Here is a 24,795-nt window from a genome sequence, read left to right as displayed (position 1 = left end):
CCATTCTATTTAAGTGACCATACCACCTCAGATTAGCTCTGCTAACGCATTCCTGGATGCCGACAACATCAAGTTCTTTCCTAATATCCTCGTTTTTAATATGATATTGCCATTGATGCCATCTGTTCACACCTCTAATCTTTCTCAGGACTCTCGTATCTGTGGTCTCTAGTCTTTGATCAAGTGTTTTACTTCTGACCCAGCTCTCAGCTCCATAAGTTAAAACTGGTTTGAACATTGTCTTGTATACAGCTAATTTAGTGTTCCGACTAATTTCTCTCTTATTCCATATGAATTTATTCAATTGACTTCCCACCATACCAGCTTTGCTGATTCTGTTGTCTATTTCTATGTTTAATTTACCATCTTCAGTAAAAATCATGCCTAAGTAGCTGAAATGTTTTACTTGTTCCACAGGTTCTCCATTCACAACACAGTTGACATTTTCAATGATTCTGCCTATTTTCATTGTGTCTTTTTATTGCTGACCTTCATACCATATCTATTACAATAGCTATTCAATTTAGTCAGAGAATCTTGCAGACTTGTAGTGGATTTATTTCGAAGTATAACATCATCTGCATAAAGCAAAGAGCTGATATTAACATCTCCAATTTTGATATCATGTTTAATACCACTTTCCTTCATAATGTGATCCATATAGATAATGAAAAACAGAGGGGATAATGTACATCCTTGTCTCACACCAGATTTAACATTAAACCATCTTCCTGTACTTCCTTCAATTCTAACTGCTGACTTACAACTCAAATAAAGACTGCGTATTGCTTGATATAATGCCCCATTCACACCATATAACTGCAGCGTATTGAATAGCTTCTCTGTTGGCACCTTATCATATGCCTTTTCCAAATCGACAAAACTTAAATACAGATCTTTGTTATATTCCTATGCTTTCTCGACTATTTGTCGTAAAGTAAAGATCTGATCCTGACAGCCTCTTTTTGGCCTGAATCCCGCTTGTTCTTCACCAAGCTTTTCTTCCACAATTCTTCTCAACCGTTTCTCAAGTATACTTGCATAGATCTTGCCAGGAACACTCAGTAGGGAAATACCTCTGTAATTCTCACATTCACTTTTATTTCCCTTTTTATATATTGGTACTATGAGAGCTCTACTCCAATCATCGGGAAATCGTCCCTCTGTCCAGGATTTCTGAACTATGCATTGCAGCCACTGTAAGACTCTTATACCACCATATTTTAGCATTTCTGGTCGAATATCATCTACTCCTGCTGCCTTTCCGCATTTCAAGCCTTTGATGGCCTTTTCTACTTCAAGTATGGATATGTATTCCTGACTGTATGCCTGGTCAGTGTTTTTTACCACTGTGCTGTCATCACTGCTTGTTTCATTTAGCAGTTTTTCAAAGTAATTACTCCATACTTCAAGGATATCTTTTTCTACCGTTTTCATGTCACCTTTATCATCTCAAACTCCTTTTACAGCACTCTTTCCTCCATTCCTAAGCTTCTTCAACAACCTCCAGAATATTTTGCCACCTTCTTGATATTTATTTTCTATATTCTTGCCAAAGTCCTCCCATGACTTTTGATTAGCTAGTTTTACACAGTGTTTAGCATTCTTGCATTTGTCTCTATATTCTCTAAAAGCACAAGCTGACTTATTTGACAGGAACTTTTGATATGCTTTCTTCTTTTCCTTCACTGCCTCTTTAACTTCCTGTGTCCACCAGGGAGTTCTGATTTTTTTATCCTTGCAGACAACCTCACCACATGCCTCTCTGGCAGAATCAATTAATGTTTTCTTCAGCATTTGCCACTGAATCTCCAAGGTTTGATTCCTGTTCTCAAACTCTTTCATTTTTTCTTCAATAATCTTTGTGTATTTTAGTCTACAGTTCACATCTGAGAGCTGCTCAACTTTTATTCGCTTTAAAACTTTCTTACATGTTATTCTTTTCAATATGAAATTCAATTTTATCCTGCTCAAGACTAAATAGTGATCACTTCCAATTTCAAATCCTCTGTACACTCTGGTGTCCTGCACCAGGGAGAAAACATCACTATCAACAATAACATAGTCAATGAGACTTTTCTTATTCCTAACCTCTTCTCTCCATGTGAATTTGTGCACATTTTTATGTTGGAACATGGTGTTAGTAATAATCAGTCCATGTCCTGAGCAGAAATCCAACAGATATTTGCCATTATTATTAGCTTTGCTCTTTTCTCCAAATTTTCCCAAAATATTTTTGTATGTCTCACAATCATTTCCTACTCTGCTATTTAGATCCCCAACAAGGACCAACTTTTCCTTTTTCATTGTGTCAGTTGCTTTTTCTAAAGCCTCAAAAAAATTCCTCCACTTCTACCTTAGTAGAGCCTTCTGTGGGACCATAGGCACAAATAAGTCTCATTGTCCAGTTCCCCATTCTCGTATTCGCCCACATTACTCTACTCAAGACTGACTGCCATTCAAGATAACTGATAACTGGGTAATGAAATTATTGTTTCTTTTAACCTTGATATGTGTAACCTTAATGTAGTCTCATTTAGCCATTAATAAAATGCGTTTTGTTAATATATACCTGAGAGTTGTACGAGCATGAGACTGACGTACCACTTGTAAAATTATGGACCTATGCATAAAAGGAATACCAAGGGAGTTAAGAGTAGATTGGCCATGATTGTATTTCATTATCTCCAACGTTAACTAAACTCCATTGGTTGGATTAGATAACACGTTAGTTCTGGTGAACTTTCTCAGGACAAGAAGTTTCTGTTCCTAGGTTCTGACTAGCGCAGCTCTAACAAATCAAATTTTGTCAGAATTCAAAATGGGAAAGCGCTCCCAGAAAATTAATTCAGAGTAAATCTTAGTGAGCACAAAAGAACTATTAGAAATTAATGTAAGACGAGGAACACACGATATAACTATGCAAAGTTGGGACGAACCATGAAGAATAGAGAAGATGTTGTGGCCTTACAAGAAGACTTGAATAAATTGAGTGATCGGGCACAGGAATGAGAATAAATGTTCAATGTTGCAAAATGTAAGGTTTTAAAATTTGGAAAACAAAGATGGAATGCAGAATTTATGCTTGTTGAGGATATACTGTCAGAGGTGAAGGAAATAAGAGCTCTTGGGATGATAGTGGATAAGGATCTGAAATGGACTCATTGCCAAAATTGTGAAGAGAACACAAAGACTTCTGGGAGTGATGTGGAGGACACTGATTTGAAGTAGGGAGATTCATGTTCCATTGTATAAAGCTTTGATTAGGCCACACATGGACTACTGTGCCCAGATTTGGTCACCTGGTTTCCAGAAGGACAAAGAGATGTTGGAAAGGGTCCAGGGGTGACTGACTAAGGTAGTTTCTGATCTCTGGAATGTTGAATATGAGGAAAGATTGAGAAGATGCAATTTACAGAGTCTGGTGGATAGGAAGAAGAGGGGAGGTATGATAGAGACCTACAAGTAAGTAAGGGGTTGTTATAGGATTAATGTTGGAGAGGTTCTACAGAAAACAGTGGGAGATCAGGGGAGAACCAGAGGTCATCCCTGGAAACTGTATAAAGAGGGTGTGAGCAGGGGGAGTGAGAAGCAGGTTTTTTGCATGCAGAGTTATGAATGATTGGAATGCTTTACCTAAGAGTGTGGTGTCTGCAGGAATTTGAGTGTGTTTAAAGCATATGATGAGCTGTGTGTATGATAAAAGGATCTCCTAGATGAGTCTTTGACTCCATGGGGTCTTGGGTAATTACAATAATAATGTTACTACGGAAACTATAAACTGGCTTGAAAAACTGAAAATTGCTTTGTAAAACTTTTTTTTATGTGGCTTTTAGTTGTCATCTGTTATAGTACAGTTGGTTTAACATCTATAACTTAAACCAACTCTACCTCTCCAGTTTCATTCCGCTGAGCAACTGGTAGAGATGCTCGGGTTTGTAATTACCACCATCTTATCAACAACCTTGGCCTTTAACTACCATCACTTTCAAATGCATTGTAGAGAACAATTTTTCACTCGGTAACACAAATATCATCTAAATAACCTTTACTATAAAACGCCCTTCAGTCATCCTCAATGTCATGTCCTTTTTCATTATGAAAGTACCAGATGCAATGATTTGTGACTTTTACTTCATTCCATTCTTCTGATCAAACAACTGCTTAGAATAACAGAAGTAATTCTTAAAGGAATGAACGTCTTTACTCTCCATTCCAAACAAAATTCCTGACCACTATCCAAGCTTTGGTTCTCCACAAGTGTGCCAAGGCATTCCAAGAAAAAATTCAACATATCACAAATGGCCTAAGAACAAAACACCAGCTATGCACTGCAACTCTCAAGATCTAAAAAAAAAAAATCAAGCCTAAATTTGATTCTGAAAGGACCAAATGCAGAAAACATACCCCCTGTTCTACAGATAACCAAGCATTCTGATCCCTCACCAAGGCCACCTCAGCACAACTTTTGCCCATCCAAAATTTGCCTTTACTTCTCAACATGATATTGTAACTATCTGAAGACCTACTATCATCATTCTTCTTCTCCAATTTTCACACTAATAAACCTTACCTCTCACTCTGCCAAGAACTTTGCCTCTATTCAGCCCATTCCAAAAAAAATAAAAAAGGTGATAAGTCAGCCAACAAATTATCATCCAACACTTCTTGTACATTCTTTAAAATATCACAGAGAAAGTTCATCAACAACCACTTGAATGAATGACAATCAGTTAACTGACCATTCTTGAGCCAATCTCCTAGGCATCAACCACCCAGCTTTGGACACAAGCCATGGAAAGGTTTAAAGAAACTGATTTGGTTGTTCTTCACACATCTAGAGCATTTGATTGGGTCTGGGAATTGTTCAGGAAACAGAGACTGCTTAGGAAACTACCATCTCATGGTCTAACTTCAATGGTAATTGCAATTGAGTCACCAGCTTCCTTTCTGGTCATTCATTAAATATCATTGTTATTGGTTTCCTTTCCTCAAATTTCCTCATCAATGATGGAGTGCCTGGGGCTCTGTTCTTTCTCCCACTCTGTTCTTCTTGTACATAAAGAAGCTTCCTTCGCTGACCTGAAATCCTATCCATAGCTATAGTGGTGGCAGTAGACTCCATTTCTGTTCATCATTTGACAATCCTTATTACACATAATCATTAAAAGCTTCAAGATCTTCCATAATGATGCATCACACTGATATCTTTCAGTGGGCAAGGATAATCTTGTGAACTTCAATGCTTTCAAAACACCTGTACAACTGCTAACACCACATAAATTCCAAACCTACCCAACCTTGGAATACTGCTCACACATTTGAGATATGCATCTAAATTCCCCTTGATGATAATCTGAAAGGGACAATCCAATTAATTGATTATCTTCTCTCTCACAGATTCATTCAACTTACAGGTATTCTATTTCTGCCTTGTGTCTTCTATAGGAATTTCCATGAAAAATGTTCTGCTGAACTAGTCACCATCATTCCTCCACTGTCTTCCAAAAGTGAAGGGCTATAGAACAGCTACTGGTCAACATCCATTAGTGTCTAGCTTCAAATGTACCAAACCAACTTCTCTTCTTCCTATTTCATTTCAAATACCTCTCTCTCCCTCCCCCTTGGCACACAGTCTCTGTCCTCTCCAAAGTTTTTTGGGAAAACAGAGACTATGAGGCCTATTGAAAATACAACCTTCAGTCGTTCCAGAAATGTATCAACAGATTTCTCTTTTCTTCCTAATCCCTTGCTGCCATAGTACTGATGTACTAGAGGCTTTGTAACCCTTCAGGTTACAAAGCCTCTAGTCTGATATTAAAAAACTCCTACCGAACATGTAAAAAATACTCAAGGCATGCAAAAAAACAAAATAAAAAATGGTGAATGTAATATCAAGAGTTCTGGATGCAGAAAAGACTGTTTCTCAGCTGCCATATGCAAAAGAGTGCAGCCCTAGGATATTTATATACCAGTCCCAACTCTGACATGTTTATTTACCAGTTACAACACTGTTACAAGTTCCAACCAAAGCCTCATATGCAAGATGAATTTTAAAGGAAATTCACTAGGAAAGGAAAATCTAGCAAATTACTTATATGGTTCCTACAAGTGTTTGCTAGTGAGAATAAAATGTATTAAAAACATCTGCATCATTCATGAGTTAATAAATAAATACAAATGCCCCATGAAAATCAAAAATATCTACACATGTATAAAATACCCCCCCCCACACACACACACTCTTGTCACTATTTAGGATATAAAAAAAGAACTTAATATGAGTGTACTTTCTGGTCATAGACCAGAAAAACTTAGTGAGAGACCACAACAAAAATTTTTTAATTAAAAAACTTGTTACCAACCACACCATGTAAAATGAAAAACAAATGATACAAATTATTACTGTTTTGTAAATTGTGAGAAAGATGTATGTGAAGTTATCTGTTCCTAACATGTTACTGCATGTCCACCTACTTCATCCCAAGCTATAATTTCTCTTTTTACTTTCTCTCACATTCTGAGAATAATTGAAGCAGATCTTATGAATAATTAAATTAGCAAACTTGTAAACAGAAAGATATGACTGTAACAGGATATATCAGAATGAACCTTCTGTAGGTGTTATTATTATTATTGCTACACAAGGAACCTCCAGAGAACTAGAAGACTATATCATGTCTCTCCTTGAAAGCATTGACCAACAAAGCATTCACAATAGACACAGGCAACCAATTCCACTCATTTATCACTCTCTAAGCTTAATATCTCATCATCACACTGTTGCTAGCCACACTTGTATCAATTTCCAGAGATGACCCTTGTACTGTCTCTCTAGCCAGGTGCTCAAATATTTCCTCTTCATCAATTCTATAAAATCCTTTTAGTAACATGTTTCTCTCATATCCCCTCTTTTTCACCTATCAACCAATTCCGCAACCCAAACCCTCAATCTATCATCACAGGAAGTATTCCACAGCCAACTCATCATCTTAGTCATTCACCTCTGTATCCCCTCCACCTCCTCATCCCCCAGAAAACAAGATGACTATACCTGAGCACTGTAATCTAGATGTGGCCATATCAAGGCCTTATACAGTGGAATGATAAATTCCTTATCTGTGCTTGCTGGTTTGCTCTTCAATAACCAAGTAATCCTATGATCTACCTTGGTCACCTTTGCAATATACTTTCTGAATTTCAACTTCCTATCCATCAACATCAAATAATCCCTAGCTAGCTTCATCAATTTCTGAAGTATAGCTGCATCGGTGTACTACACAACTGGGAATCATTTCATTCCAAATGCATAACTTGACATTTTTCTACATTAAACTACCCATATTCTCTGCCTATTTAAATTATTTTGCTCTCTAACATTACCTTAACTATTATTCTACCCAATTTTGTATCATCAGCAAACAAATGAATATCTCCCTTCAAATGATTTCTATATTGTTTAGTACAAATTAAACAGCAGTGGTCCATGCAAAAAGCCTTGCAGTGCACCACTAGCTGCCTACTTTCACCTGGATTCTACTCCTCCATATACTCAGGGCCGCCCCGTGCAGTAGCATATTTTGCCGCCCCTTCTCCCTTATTTTTCGTATAGTTTATGCCAACTTTGCCGCCTCGTGCAAATGCACGTCTTGCACCGTCGGTAGAATCGGTCCTGCATATACTACTCTTTGATATCTGTCCATCAGCCACTTTACTACTCTCGCATCCATATCACCAGTTTCACATTCATCCCCATTTGTTTTAATTTGTGTAACAGAATTCAATGTGGTATCTTGTGAAACAGCATCACAGAATCCAGCAATTATGTAGCCATTCATTCTCTTTTATCCAACTCAGCCACCTCTATTTATATTATACAAGGTGAGTAAATTACTAAGGCATGGCCTACCTTCACAATGCCATGCTGCCGCCCACCCCCTCTATATCATTATCATATTCTTATCTATCCATTTCAAAATTCTGTCTTTGACCAACTTTTCCAACACCTTTACTACCACTACCAAGATACTAACTGGGCTATAATTTGCTGCCACAGTCCTGAAGCCAACTTTATGCAATGGAACTAGTTTGCCCTCCTCTGATTTCCTTGGAAATTTATCAGAGCTTAGACTTAAATTAGCCTAGTGATGTGTCACAGGAATATGTGCTTTGACCACTGTTTGATTTGTACAGCTTAGTCAGAGGCAATACCAATTTTTGCACATTCACTTCTGGTAATAACACTCCTTGATGTCTATACCACTGTAATTATGTACATGTAAAAATGAAGAATAGCAATAGTAAAAACACATCATAAGAACAGTCCACATTAGTTGGGAAAATTTTCTTTATAATGACTGCTTATTATAAATGATTAAATAACTGAAAAGATAAAAACTGTGCTAAAATCAAAGCAGTGAGCAAAAATGTTTTTCTTTCTTTCTTTCTTAATCCTCTTCTACCTTTTACGGTGTTGAGGTTTTTTTTTATTCTTACAACCATCTCAAGGATAAGTTGGTTCCCTATTGCCTCAAGGTGTGTCTTACATACACAGGGCCAGTTTGTCTGTTCTGGGGGATGAAAAACCCAAGTTTCCTGGTGAAAAACCTCCTACCTCTGTATGAAAACCGGCTAACTCACCTTTTGCCGAAAGAGACCTAAAGGTTCTTCACATCAAAGACGGGAATCGAACCCAGGTCTTTCCAACCAAAGGGCTTCATCTATAACAACTGAGCTACAGAGGCTGAGCACAAATGCAACAATTCAAATACAAATTAAAACAGCATTTTTATTTTACTGACAATCAATCAAAAAGAAAAACATTTATGGAGTTTGACAATGCTTGAATTTGAACACATTAATCTGAACACAGGAACAAACATGTCTATAAATACCATATTCATATGAGTATTTCATAGTCTCAATAATCAAGGTCATGACAATTAAACTATTACACACCTTTATGAAGTAGTCACAACTTTTGATAGATTGCCACACCACAAGTTGGTAACTAAACTGAAGCAGATGCGAATGGGTGACAGACTAGTGAGCTGGATAGGTGACTGGCTATCAGATAGGTATCAGCAAGTTTTGTATTGGGGGGAAAGGAAGAGCACTATCTCAAAAGAAGAAAGTCAAGTATGCCACAGGGGTCATTTTTGGGACCACTGTTATTTAATTTGTATATTAATGATATCGTGATAGGTTTAACTATATATTAGGAAGATTTAGTGCATCTTTTTTTTTTAAAAGAAGGCCTCGAGTGTCATCTGCTTCATTGACTTTCGCTTCTTTTCATTTAAAACAGCTTGATAATAAGCAGAAGCATTATTCATTTCATGGAAAAATTACTAAATCATTCTAATCATTACTAAATCAGTGTGTCAATGTAGAGAAACTAGAATTCCCAGGGTGGATGGTAGCAGGGATGGTCTCTTGTGGGAATCGGTGGTTGGGGGAAGGGAGGATGACATCAGGTAACACTGAGTCTAGTGGGGTCGAGAGGGGACAACGATAGGTATAAAAGCAGTGACATTTTTTATTCTTTATACTAATGCCAGGAGTATCCGAAATAAAGGAGATAAATTGATGGTGCTGATAGCATCAGCCTGGCCAAAGATTATTGGGATCTCTGAGACATGGTTGACGGAGGATGATATAATAACAGGAATCGAAGTAGAGATATTAAGTGGGGTGTTGCTACAAACCAGGGAGCACAGAGGGTGGAGAGCAGGAGATGTTTAGGTAGTTGAGCTTGGCAAGTGCAAGAATAATGATTGTTATGGGAGATTTTAACTATAGCAGTATAAGTTGGGAAGAAAAAAATGCATGTAGCAATAAGGGGAGGGAATTTCTAGAATTCTTGAGGGAAAAATGTCTTAGGCAACATGTAATAGAGGGAACAAGAAATTCAAGAGTTTTGGATTTGGTCATAGCATCAGAAGAGCTGATAATAAGTGAGATGACATCTCTCCCACCAGTTGGAGAGAGAGTGACCATGTGGTTTTGATTTGGAAGATGAATAGACATGCAGGTGTATCAAAGAAAAGGGAACGTATGTGGAAGTTTAAGAAAGGTGATTATAATAGTCTTAGGTATCAACTAAGGGCAGTTCCATGGAGAGCAGAATTAGAAGGTCAGGATTATCATTAGTGCTTGGGAAATTGTGAAGGAATATTTGTTAGCAGCAATAGTAAGCTGTATTCCACAAGTGAAGAAGCGGACACAATTTGGTGTAAAGTGGATGACAAACAATATCAAACATGAACTGCAGTTGAAAAAAAAAAAAAGATTATGGAAGAGATACAAGGAGAGGAGTGGAGGGCAGATACATGAAGAATATAAGACGCAGGCCAGGAGAGTGACCAGTATGGTGAGGAAGGCAAAACTGGAATATGAGAAGAGACTGGCACTAAGTTCCAAAGAAATCCTAGGGAATTTTTCAGCCATGTGGCCAGTAGGAGGAGAAATGATTGTGGAAGAATGACATTGCAAGATAAAAATGGGAACAGAGTGACTGATGCAGAAGACAGTGGAGTTGTTCAATGAGCACTTTATTGGAATATTTCATCCTGGAGAAGAAGGTTTGAATACTAGAGAGATAGAGCAGGTTCAGGGTTTAGAGGTGCAAGAGGAGAGTGTGTGTTCCAAATACTGAGTACTCTGGATGGGTAGTATTTCACCATGGGTTTTGAGAGAACGTGCTAAAGAACCGACAGCTCTGTTGACCTGGCTCTTCAATAAAAGTCTGGCTGTGGGAAACCCAAGGAATGGATGGAAGGTAAGATAGTGCTGTAGCACAAAGGCGGTAGCAGACTGGAAGTGTCTAATTATAGGCCAGTTGGAGAAATTAGTGAGGGACTATATACAGTGTTGGGCAGATGGGAATAATGTTATCTGTGAGAATCAAATTGAATTTGTTAAGGGGCACTCTTGCTTTAGTAATATGATTGCCTTTTATAATAAAGTGACAAGAGCAGTTGATGAGGGAAAGGCATACATTGCCATTTTTTTTGATTTTGCAAAGCTGTTTGACAGGGTGCCACATGATAAGCTGATATTTAAGGTACAGCACATGTGTTTAAATGTCGGGTTAGTCAAATGGATTCAGGATTGGCTGTCTGATAGGTATCAGAGAGTTGTGTATGGTGGGGCAATATCAAGGAAGCAGAAGATTACAAGTGGGTTCCACAGGGCTCAGTACTGGGACCTGTATTGTTCAACCTTTATATCAATATCAATGGATTGCAAGGGGATATTCAGTTGTTTGCAGATGATGTCAAGGGGAAGGGTTATCAGTAATAGTGCAGATGTGGCAACCCTGCAAGAGGATTTGAATAATTCTCGTAGACAGGCTTATATGTTGGTTATGCATTATTAAAACACTTAAGGAATTGAACAATATAGTTAAGAATATAAATTAAATTATACTTTAATAAATATTTCTGATATTTCGGCAACGTCACGTTGCCATCTTCTAAAGGAACTTACAAAAAAAGGCACGTGCACGTAGGCACTACAACACAATAACTGGGAATGAAGTGATGAAGTTATTGTTCTCCTAAAAGTCCTGATGCCCTCTTGCGGGCTAAGTAGGTGTTCTTGGCTGTTAGGCTGAAGGTCTGCTGATGTAAGCTTCCCAAATTTGGGGCAGTCGCATACAACCAAATTTGGTTGTATGCAACTGCCCCAAATGTAAGTGGTTGACATACCCTTGTAAAGTGGTCACTCAGTAACTCAACTACTTTATCTGCTTCTGTCACCATCAGCACTTATTAAGATTATTTTTACAGTCATTCTTCCTCTTACTTGCCAAATAATGAAAGAACTCTTTGTGATTTCCTTTGGTCTGCTCAGCTAGTTTCTTCTCATAATCTGATTTTGCCTTCCTTATCATGCTGATCACCTTTCTTGCATGACCTTTTCCTATTCATGAGTTTACTGGTCACTTTTCTTCTTATACACCCTCCACACTATTTTCGTTTTCTGCAGCTGGTGCTTAATGATATTATTTATCCATCTAACTCCTACCTCATTAACCTTCCTTGCCTTAGGTATATAATTTAATACTGCTCCATTTAGATGCCCCTTAACTATCTTCCATGCTACTAACTTTCTTATCTTGCAGTGTTTTATGCCAAAGCACAGCTTCAAGCTTCCTCCCAAGCTTGTCACAATCAGCTATCTTTCAATTGCATGTATATCCTTTCTTGACAGAATATTCCTCATGTTTTACAATCTCCAATGTCAAAATCGAATGCTCCTTTTCCCCAGTCAGACGCAATGTGGTCAACTTGGTTATTGCTAACTCTTCTGATCCAATGACTAGGTCCAATACTTTTCTACTCCTAAGTCCTCTCTATCACATACCGAGTCATAATTATCTCTCAGTAGGTGTATGAATTCCATTTCCTTCCTGCCATGTGATCTTTCTTCCTTCCAATCTATATCACCATAGTTGAAGTCCCCCCATAATAATTACTCAACCTGCACTCATATTAATTTTCTGACACACATTTTCCAGATCATTCCTGGAATTCCCTGACCTATAGCAACCAACCACATATTTTGTCTTATTGACCTTGATATCACACTAGACTGCTTCAAATGTTCTTCTTGTTCCTGATACTACTAGCATTGGTATACAGAAACTAGAGCATCCCTTTAGGCTTCCAACCATCTTTACTTGTACCGCTAAAAAGTATTTCTTAAAATAATTAACTTTGCAAACTTGTTTAATCACATTAATTAAGCCTGGTATTAATGAATGCCAATTTATATTAAGTCTTAGTCTCATAAAAATTACTTCATTAATACTGATCTAATATAGTTTTACTTATGCTGTATTATAAAGTGACTTACCTAATGGCTGTCGCTGAAAAAATACTTGAACCCACATTTTTCTTAACCTCTCCAAGTCTTCATTATTGTGTAGTGGCAATACTTGAGAGATAATACCTTCTGAGACACACCTGGAAACTAATGCAGAACATTTTTTATAAACCGAAAATATTTCATAAGCAAATTAAATGACATTTTTATATTTAAACAAAATCCTCCAAGTAGGAGGATTTTGTTTTAGAGATGAGGATATGATGTCATCATGTAAAATCATTAGAATTATAAATTAATGGCTGATGCTGCATATATCAGACAGCTATCATTATAAGCCAAAAGCACTACACAATTAACTAATCAACAAATGAAGAATGTATAAATAAATGAAATAAATAAATGAATGAAGAAGTATAGAATAGTTATGCTGACACTACAAGAGATGAGCTAGTTCAAAAATATAGTTCAAAAAATGATTAGTTTTTGTTGTTTTTTTACATGGAAGAAATAGCACAAAATGAATATGAACTATGGACCTACTGACTTTGCAATCAACAAAAAGTTATTAATCTCACTAACAACAATTCAAAGTAATCAATTACAGAATAAGTAAATTAAGGCTAAAATGTAAGTGGTTGACATCAAATATGCCAATGTATGTACATTCACAAACGACAGGAAATGATTAAAGAATTTTAAAAGATAATCAAAGAAACCTTTGACAACACCATAAACTGAAGACCTCCGAAACAATGACTGATTTAACAATATCAAAAAATAACATTCCCAGGGGTACCTTGATGAGAAAATGCATTCATAAACAGATTTGGAGATCCCTATGTGAAAATTATGGAAATCTTTAAACCAAACTGAAATGGTATTTATTCATTAATAAAAGGTAGTGAAATTGTATATGTAATCCCATAAACAGTAGTGGACAAGCTGAATTTTCTCAAGTTTTTGGTTTTAGTTTGGCTTTTGTTTCAGTTAACAATAATTTTGGTTTTTGTTTTAGTTTGATATTTTTGGTTTTAGTTCACTATTTTGATATAGTGCTGATTGTTTTAACTGTCTCTACAATGTTAATTAATAGTTATTAGAATATATAGAGTGATTATGGAAGGATGACATTGATTGAAGAAAATGGTACAAAGACAGCTGTTGCAGAAGGTGTGGTGTAGATACTTAATGAGATACTCATTGGTTATGAATGAGGAAGTAAGTGGCATGAGTATGGAAAATGAGAGAATGGGTGTGCAAGATGAACAGGGAAACGGGCAGGCTCGGGGTGGACAGGGGTACACAGCATGAGAAGGGTGGATGCTCCAAGAGGATGTGAGAGCAGGAAAGGAATGGGATAACCTGGGATCAAGAGGAAACAGTTGGAATTGAAGAGGGTTCTAAAATGAATAAGCAGAAAGGGAAATGGCCCCAGTCGAGCATGAAGAGATGATATCGAATGAGTGGTATCAGTGGAACTAGCTGTAGATTAAGGAATGAGCTGTTGTGTTTATATACAAATGCGAGAAGTGTAAGAAACAAGGCAGATGAAATGGTTGCACTAATTGAGTGTGTTCACCCAAAAATTGTTGGAATAAGTGAGACATGGTTAGATGAGGACGACATCCTGGCAGGAATAGAGATGGAAAAATATGATGTGCTTCGTGAGGTTAGAAGGGGTAAAAAGGGAGAGGGAGGGCTATTGATGATAGAGAAAGAGTTATGTCCATACAAAGTAGAGATGCAATTGGGAAATAGTGAAAGTGGTTTTGAGGCAGCATGGTGTGAGATAGAGTTGAATGGAATGAAATACTGGGTTGGATGTTGTTATAGACCAGGAAATGTGGATGATAGTGACTATGAAATGTACAATCAAATAAGAAAAGAGTGATTATTATGGGAAATTTTAATTATAGAATATAGACTGGAATAATGAGATAGCAACTGGAAGTAAAGAAAATGAGTTTCTTGAGTTTTTGAAGGATAACTACCTCAGGCAGTATATAACAGAGGGCAAACGAGAATTGGGGGTCTTGGATTTGGTCATCTCATCAGAGAATGTAATTATAAATGAAGTGTCAAATCACCCACCAATTGGTGAGAGTGACCATGAGGTGATTACCTGGGTAGTGTGAGGACCTCTGAAAGAAAAGGGTATATGTGGAACTATAAGGGGGAGGGGATTATGAAGAGTTCAGGAGACAGCTTGCAAGTGTAGCATGGAATGAGAAGTTAGCTGTAAAAGAGATCAATGCAGCCTGGGGGATTTTCAAAAACTCCCTAGTAGATGCAATATCTAAATGTATTCCAAGGGTGAGAAGGTCAAATAAGGTAGGTGTGAAATGGATGAATAAAGAGATTAAGCATGCAATACAGAGAAAAAGCACATTATGGAGGCAGCATAAGAGAAGTGGTGATAACCAATTTCATCAGGATTACAAAGACCAGCAAGGTGGATTAATTGGTTGGTGAGGGTAGCTAAAGAGAGGTATGAACAGCAATTAGCTAATGAAGCCAAAAAGAATCCTAAGGAGTTCTTTCAATATGTAGCCAGCAAAAGAAAGAATGATTATGGAAGGTTGATATTGATTGGAGAAAATGGTATAAAGACAGCTGTTGCAGAAGGTGTGGTGGAGATACTTAATGAGCAGTTCATAAAAGTCCTTCAATCTTGTGAATGTGACTTCATGGAGAGATTGAGAGCAGTTGATTGGGAAGAGAGACTGACTGTAAGTGATCAAGAGGTGTATGGAGAGTTGAGTAAACTAGAAAAAGTGACCTCTGGAATGTCGAGTATGAGGAAAGATTGAGAAGATGCAACTTGCAAAGTCTGCTGGACAGGAGGAAGAGAGGAGATATGATAGAGACCTACAAGTTATTAAGGGGTTGTTATAGGATCAATGCTGGAGAGGTTCTACAGAAAATAAGGCTGTGGGACTTGATAATATATTACCACGCATTCTGAAGAAATGTGCCAGGGAGTTGTCGCCAGCCTTGACATATATTTTTTAATACGAGTCTTGCACTGGGTCAAGTTCCTAAGGAGTGGAAAGAGGGCAAGATTGTGCCACTTCATAAGGGAGGTGATAGAATTCAAGCATCAAACTATAGTCCTATCTGTTTGTCAGGTGTTGTAGTTAAGTTGTTGGAGAAGCTTATGAGAACTAGGATTCAGAATTGAATTGACAACAATGGTATTATCTTTCATGGACAGCATGGATTTAGTAAAGAGAGGTCATGTTTTAGTAATCTACTTACTTATTACAATAAGGTGACTGCTTCCATAGACAGAGGAGAAGGATACAGAGTAATATACTTAGATTTCAAAAAAGCTTTTGATTGATTACCACATGATAAGTTGATAATCAAACTAGAGTGGATGGGGTTGGATATTAGATTGGTGCATTGGATTGGAGACTGGCTATCTGAACGATATCCAGGAAAAGGAAAGTTACTAGTGATGTGCCTCAGGGGTCTGTTTTAGGGCGATCACTGTTTAACTTGTAATATTAATGATATTGGTGAAGATTTAGATAGAGATATTCAGTTGTTTGCAGATGATGAAAAGTTGGGACAAACCATGAAGAGTAGAGAGGATGTTGTGGCCTTACAAGAAAACTAGTGAATGGGGATGGGGATGCGAGTTCAATGTTGCAAAATGTAAGGTTTTAAAATTTAGAAAACAAAAATGGGATGCAGAATTTATGCTTGGTGAGGATATATTGTCGGAGGTGGAGAAAATAAGCGATCTGGGGTGATAGTGGGATAAGGATCTGAAATTTAAGGGACACATAGTCAAAATTGTGAAGACAACAAAAAGGCTTCTGGGAATGATTCGGGGGACACTCCCTTGTAGAAGTAGGGAGATTCTTGTTCCATTGTATAGGGCTTTGATTAGGCCACATATGGACTATTGTGCCCAGATTTTTGGTCACCTAATTTTCAGAAGGATGAAGAGATGTTGGAAAGGGTCCAACATCTCTGAAGAAGAACTAACTTCTGGAATGTCGAGTATGAGGAAAGATTGAGAAGATGCAACTTGCAGAGTCTAGTGGACAGGAGGAAGAGGGGAGATATGATAGAGACCTACAAGTTATTAAGGGGTTGTTATAGGATCAATGCTGGAGAGGTTCTACAGAAAATAGTGGGAGATCAGGGGAGAACCAGAGGTCATCCCCTGGAAACTGTATAAAGAGGGTGTGAGTAGGGGAGTGAGAAGCAGGTTTTTTTCATGCAGAATTGTGAATGATTGGAATGCCTTGCTTGAGAGTGGTGTCTGCAGAGAATTTGAGTGTGTCTAAAGCACGGTATGATAAAAGGACCTCCTAAATGAGTCTTTGATTCCATGGGGTCTTGGGTAATAATAATAATAGTGTTGTTTTTAATCTGTAAAAAAGTTGATATTTGTTAATTTGATCATGTTAATTTTGTGTAACTATAAAATGGATACATCTCCAGAAAGTATTCAAAAATATATACTCTTTCTCAGCACACATCTATGACTCAAAGACAAATCCAATGAGTTGAGTGTGTTGTTGGTTTGGGTACTGTTAATGCAATTTTAAAGAGGTTTAGAGAGACAGGTACCTTTTCTCCTAACAGAAAAGGAAAAGTATACTTACTCGAGATCATTTACTACTTAGGAAAAGCAAAATGAATCCAAGATTGCCTGCTGTAGAACTTAAATAGAGACTTGGCAGCTAGTGGGATTAACGTTTCTGACATGACAGTCTGTTGGACTGTTGGAAGTAGGGAGGACTGCCCACAGACCAAAAAAAGAAACAACTGTTGATGAAGACTATGTAGAAAAAGAGGCTCCAGTGGGCAAAAGTGTTGAGAAGTGGAAAAATACAGGAAGAGTTTCCTATATTAATTAATCTCATGTTACCTACCTGTTCAAATACTAGGAAAATTCAATCTACTTGATAATTTAAACAGCTGAATTCAAACTACCTCATAAAATATATTCAACCTTTAATACTTCTTTCTTCAAATATTACAAAAATCAAATACTTATATATATAGTTAAACTCAATAGCTAGTCTCAAGTACCATTTACCATATTAACACATTCGCTGCCACGCTCCTCGGGCATAGTTTGTTACCGCACGGCAAGCAATTTCACTTCTTCAAGGTCAGTACAAGTAATCTCGTTGCCAGCGGTAAGCATCATATGAGTATATTCGTAGTTGGCATGCGAGGCTCATATACCAACTATGAGTATACACACTTTTGCTGCTACGCTCTGCATGCCAAGCACTTTCACTTCTTCAAGGTCAGTACAAGTAATCTCGTTGCCGGCGGTAAGCATCATATGAGAACATTCGTAGTTGGCTTGTGAAACTCATATATCAACTAAGAGTATACTCGTAGTTGGCAGTGAACATGTTAAGTTACTACGTATACAAAGTGTTCTGAAATTTTTTACTTGGAACCTTCACTTATAGGATCTGCAATAAGGGGTTATCTTCCTTAAATATTTAATGTTCATGGCTAAAACAAAAGGGGGAAGAAGAGGATGTGAATTGTGGTAGGCAGTAGATGGCATTAGTGTAGATGATGCGGTTCACTATAGTTGGTGGATTGAATGGAGGAGACGGAGAGTTATGGAGTAGGCGCCCTCCCTCGATGAGTCATTGGACTCCTTGAAGGTGTCACATAATAATAATAATTTTATTAAAACAGACATGGAAGTGTAACGAATAAAGTCTAATGCATTATTGTAGATGGGGATATTAACTCTTTATTCTAATTAGCAGTGCACTTTTGCTTTCATAACCTTTCATACTTATTCTGTTGTGTGCTATGTTTATCCACCTTTCGTATTTATTAGTCGTATGCCTATGAACACTGGAAAATTTATTTAAGACTGCTCCACCAGTATTTCTATATCAGCATAAGACTCAGTAATACGTCCGGTAGATCTCTCTCTCTCTCTCTCTTACTAGCATAAATTCCTTCAACAAAGTTTACATAAACAGTCATGGTTTCTCAAGTACTTAAACTACGATTTTAATGCCTTAATTGTTTCCCACTCACAAGTCAGAATTTATTTAGGAACAGTGCATTGTAAAAATAAAGGATCAGGTGGCACTCTATTGACATATAATTAATACACATTTATTTACATTAATAACAAAGTGCATTAATTAAACGACAGGGAGGTTACTCTCTCTACCTATCCATTAGATTTTTTAGTGTTAAAGAAACAAGCTTTTCCTTTTCTAAACTCAATTACTTCTCTGCTTATTAAATCAAATTATTGAAACTAATTTACTCACGAAAAGAGGTTAGCTAGCTATGCCAAGTTATCTCACAAATTATATTCCAATTAATAACAAATCAGAAGACTCTCTTATAGACACTTATTACTATTTCTTATCAGTCCATCTATAACGTATCTCCAAGATTACAAAAGGAATGTACAACAAAAGATGGAACAAACTTACAGAGGCTCTGTGTCGCACACTCATTCAAAGGCCCTATGCTTTTCCTTTCATCTTGGGCCTTAGGCTTTCATCTGGAGAGTCTTGCTTCAGTGGGCGTTTCGTCGGATATTAGTGGGCTTTGGACTGCAATTTTCTGGAACTCGAAAACCTCAGGCAAGAGGTTTCAGCATACGGGCTTGAAGATCGCTCTGCGGCTTTTGGATTCAGTTGATCTCCTGCGGCAAAAAGACACCTGACCGATACTGCCTCGGGTATTTACATCAGCTGTTCTCTCGTCATTCCCATTCTTCTCCTCTGGTGTGGGTTCGCCGTAACGTCCGGTCCTCTGGATCCTACTGCCGATATTTCTGCCTTTATCTGCCGACTCCGATAACTCTGACTCTAACTGCTGACTGCGATGATTGTCCTCTTTGATGTTCGGCTCAGTCCCTTTTTATTTCACATTCTCCGGAACCTTACACGAAGGGTTGTAACCCCCGAAGAATTCGGCACGACTCCTTAATCTTCTGTTAAGACTGACCCGTTCTTTCTTCTCCTCCGTGCATTCCATTAATTCTATCTTGTCAGGCAGCAGAAACTTGTCTGAACCTTGCCGATCTCTTTGACATTGAAGGTGTTTATACACAGAGCTCGCAAACAACTTTCTCATACACTTAAATCATAAACAACTTTCTTGTGCCCTTATACATAATTTTTTTTTTTTTTTTTTTTTACATTCTAAAAATTTTTGTTAAAGCAGTGAGTACAGTCAATTTCCATAGGGTTATTTACATTAATATTTAGCATAAAATATATAGAGACATACAAGGTTATTTTTGTAACAATCTCATGAGACTTGACCTCTGTAAAAATCGATGTAAAGCGCTTTGGTATTTCCAAGCTACATCGAGTTTTACAGAAGTATACTTGGTTGAATAGATTAGTCTGCAAACTGACCTGTGAATATACCCAACAATGACATATCATATAATACAAACTGGAGCCACAGCAAAGGTATCAAGGAAGAAGGAGAATGAATATCTTGAGTTCTTGAGGACCACTATCTTAGGAAATATGTAATAGAGGGCACAAAAGAGTTGTGGGTCTTAGATCTGATTATGTAATCAGAGAATGTGATCCTGAATGGAGAGTCTTATCTTCCTCCAGCTGGAAAGACTGACCACAAGGTGATTACCTGGGTTGTGTCCAATAATATAAAAACTTCTTGATAATTAGGAAAAGGTATATGTGGAACTACAGGTCCAGGATCTATAGCATGGAAAGTGGAGTTGGGTAGAAAGGAGATAAATAGTACTTGGAACTGATCAAGAAATATTTAACAGCAACAATATTTAAGTGTATTCCAAAGGTGAAAAGGCTAAAAAAAAAAAAGCCTTTTCATCTTTGGAATGAAAAAGGAGTGGAATAGATGAATGAAAAGATTAAGCATGCAATCTGGAAAAAGAAGGCTTAATGCAGGCAGCACAAGATGAAAAGCAATAAACATTACATGAAGTACAAAGAGCAGGCCAGGAAGGTATTATGGTTGGTAAGAGTTGGAAGTAAGAGTGGAAATTAGCCAATCAAGTGAAGAAAAATCCTAGGAAGTTCTTTCAATATGTGTGACAAGTAGAAAAAAAAAAAAGCATGATGATGGGAAAATAATGCTGGATGAAAATGATAAACTGGTAATTGCTGCAGAGGATATAGCTGAGGTATTCAATGAGCCCTTTATCTGAGATTTTCATCCTTATGAATGCAACATTATTATTAGTAGTAATCAGGACATCCATGACATTCCAAGACTCGTGGGAGGCATGTCACTGACAACACAAAATCTATCATACCACTCCTCTAATTCACCATTCATGCTATCACTACCCTGTTAGGCAATGTGCATTCCACGGTTCAACCACCCTCCATACAAAGAAACTACTCCTCACCCTCTTGCTCACTACTTCCTTTTACAATGTCCAAGGATGGCCCCTTGTCCTACCATACAAAAGATCTCCCCCAGTGTAAACTCTGTAACTACCTCTCAAGAGTTTAAATGTCTCAATCATATCATCTTTCCTTCTATCTACCAAACTTTGAAGTCCATATTCCCTCAATCTATCCTCATAAATAACATTGTAGAGTCTTGATAGTATTTTTGCTATCTGCCTCTGTGCTCTTTCCAAGGTTAATTTATCCCCTTCAAATCCTGGGGACCAAATTTGAGTACAACAGTCCAGATAGTCTGATCAAGGTTATACAATGGAATCACAACTTTTCTATCTCTGCTGGTCAGCATCCTTCTCAGTACTGAAGCAATCCTCTCAGCTACCTTCACCATTTTTGCAATATGTCTCCTGAACTTCAAGTTTCTATCATCATCACCCTACGTTCCCTTGCCTCCCCCACTTCCTCCAGTACAGTTCTGCCAATAGTATATGCAGCCTTCCATCGATGCATCCCAAACTTCAAGACCTTACACATCATTTAGTTGAATTAAACTTACACCCATTCATTTGCCTATTTGCTCTATCCTATCCTTCTCATCAGTCTAGAATGGGTTGAGTCTCTTCCTAATGAGGGGTTACTAGTGTATTAATGCAGCTGGTTTGCCACTCCTCTGCTGCATCCCCTAAGGATGATATTCATGACTGTATCCATGTGTTAGCTTAAAGGGCTACCACATCTGCACTATTAATAATAACTATCCCCAACTTCATATCATCAGCAAGCAACTGAATATCCCTATATCACTGATATAAAGGTTAAACAATACGGTCCCAGTACTGAGCCCTGTGGGATCCCACTTGTAACCTTCTGCTTCTTTGATACCGCTCCCTCATACACAACTCACTGATATCTACTAGATGCCAATCTCCAATCCAATTCGCTAACTTGACATCTAAACCACTGACATCTTGTTTTTTGCCAGGATGACAGAAAAAAGATCCAGAGGAAGACCAAGATGTAGGTGAATTGATACAGTAAAAAAGTGGCTAAGAAGACAGAAATATAAGATCTGATAATATTGGAATGTTGACAGATAACATGAAATATAAGATCTGATAATATTGGAATGTTGACAGATAACATGCTAATCTGGAGGAAAATAGTTGATAGGAATTTAGTAATGATATAATAACTTTTCATGTAGTATTTCCACAAGATCCTGTACCCCCAAGGGTATATGTCAGGAATTTGATAATGATGATATCTAAATCCATAATGCTGTAACATAAATATCAGCTTATCATGTAATACCTGCCAAATGCCTTTGTGAAATCTCTTTCTCTAATTACTCTCCCCACTTAGCTGCCTTCCTGTCATCTCTCCAGTTCCTGGCTCCTGCACTGTTTTGGCTTCCTTCATTTCTTCTCTTCCCCTAGTTCTCCTATTCTCTCCCCTTCTATCATTCCCATAACTCCCTCTCCCACTCCTACTCTCATTTGCTTCTCATCCTTTCTTTCCAGTCTCCTAATTTCTTTTTCAGACTTCTTAATTCATTTGTCATATGTTCCACTTCTTCTTTCAGTGCACCTAACTCTCTCTCTCTCCAAGTGATCTACTCTCACTCAACATTCACATGCCCAATCAACACCAACAAAACCATCTTCTAAAACAACACCATCTTTCAAACCTACTACACTTCACATGCTGCTCATCTTCCTCACCCTCAATCATGCTACTTGTCTCTCTCAGCCAGCATTCATTTGTTTCTGGCATAAAGCTGCCAGAGTCTGTTATGTTAATTTAGATATTACCGAGCTGTTCCCATTTTCTACACTTTAAGCAGACATGCACTCCCCAGTCTCTCTTCCACAATTCTAACTTCTGGGATGTGAATATGATGATGAATACGATGCAAATCATGTAGTTATGAGTATGTGTAAAATGTAGTCCTTAAATGGTGGCAGACTGGGCAATAATGTATTGGCTAGCTACCATTATTCAAACACTGTACAAAGAACACTAAAAAATATACTAAAATATTACTTTAAAGTACAAATTCGACAAGCACAAGCTATCCACATATGATACATTCTTCCTAGATTAGACTCCCCATAAATGTAAAGCAAAAACTAATAAATTATAACAAAGATGAGGTTGCAGCAAAAAATGAGTGTAGAGGGTATATGGCAGAGGAGGGACTGATAGTGAATGAGCAGGAGGTATATGAGGAATCCTATAAACTAGATGTTTTTTTTTTATTCATGTGGGGTCTCCCTGATCCTTGACTTCCCCTTAGGACTAGTTGAGCCCTCCTAATGAGAGATTATGTACATTTGATTGTAGTAGCGTGTGTTCATGAGGCCGGTTTGCCTGTTCTGAGGGACCAAAAACCTGAGTTTCCAGGAGACCTGCTAACTCACCTTTAATCGAAAGAGACCAGATAAAGGTTCCTCACGTCATGGATGGGAATTGAACCCAGGTCTTTCCGACTAAAGAGCTTCGTCTATACCAACTGAGCTACAGAGGTTCAAACTTGATGTTAATAAGGCAGTAGAACTTGACAACAGATATGTTGTCAAGATATTCAAGACAACATATTGTCAAGAATAATTAGATACTCTTGGCATACCAGTTTAACATGAGTTTTGCAACAGGGCAAATCCCAAAAGAGCAGAAAGAGGGTAAAATTATTCCACCTCACAACTATGTGCATGTGTGGAGAGGGGAAGACCGAAGCTAAATTATAGACATCTGTGTGTGTGTGTATAGGCTTGTGGTTAAGGTGTTGGTAAGGGCTGCGATTCACAAATGAGTTGATAAGTGCAGTATTCACTATGATAGTCAGCAATAGTTTGTTCACAGATCAATTTTTAGCAATTTGCTTATGTTCCACAACATGGTGACAAACTACCTGGATAATGCAGATGCATATACAGTGGTATACATGGATTTTCAAAGGCATTTGTTGGACTGCCACATGACAAGCCAGTAACTAAATTGGAAAGGATAGGACAGGATAACAGATGAGTTGGATAGGTGACTGACTCTCCAATAGGTATCAGTGGGCTGTGTATGGGAGAGAGGGGGATAGTATCCAAAAAAGATTAAGGTTACTTGATGTGTGTCACAGGGATCTGTTTTGGAATCATTATTGTTTAACTTGTATGTTAATGATAGTAGGATAGGCTTAATTGGAGATATGCAACTGTTTGCAGATAATGCAAAGTTAGGAAGAACTATGAAGAGCAGAGCAGAAGTGGCCTTACAGAATGATCTCAAGTGACTGAGTGGACAAGTGAGTGGAGACACCAGTTTAATGATGCTAAGTATAAGGTCTTGAAATTGGGTATGCAAGGATGGAATGCAGAGTAGACAATTAAAGGAAAATTTTGGAAGAGATGCAAGATCTTAGAGTGGTGGGAGTTGACAGACCTGAGGTTGAGGGGAGGGTCACATTGCTAAAAACTGTAAGAGTCACAATGGATTATGACAATGATGAGGGACCTTAACATGCAGAAGGAAAGATGTTATGCTCCTCTCAAATAAGGTCTTGATGAGGCCCTTTATGGATTACCATGTGCAAGTCTGG

At 37.7% G+C, this 24,795-nt stretch overlaps 1 protein-coding gene across 1 annotated transcript in view; it reads right to left on the bottom strand.

The window, feature by feature from the left end:
- Positions 1–24,795, bottom strand: part of LOC150099691 (anoctamin-8-like) — a 416,071-nt gene that overhangs the window by 300,373 nt on the left and 90,903 nt on the right. Inside the window, exon 4 of the mRNA XM_090403618.1 lies at positions 12,862–12,978. Within this exon, the coding sequence (XP_090259744.1) occupies positions 12,862–12,978 (117 nt within the window). The remainder of the gene's footprint in view (positions 1–12,861; positions 12,979–24,795) is intronic.

Source organism: Typopeltis vanoorti, chromosome 14 (assembly GCF_054136105.1).
Source record: "Typopeltis vanoorti isolate ZY-2024b chromosome 14, IOZ_Tvanoo_1.0, whole genome shotgun sequence".
Taxonomy (NCBI): Eukaryota; Metazoa; Arthropoda; class Arachnida; order Uropygi; family Thelyphonidae; genus Typopeltis; species Typopeltis vanoorti.
This window is presented reverse-complemented; position numbering and strand designations above follow the sequence as displayed.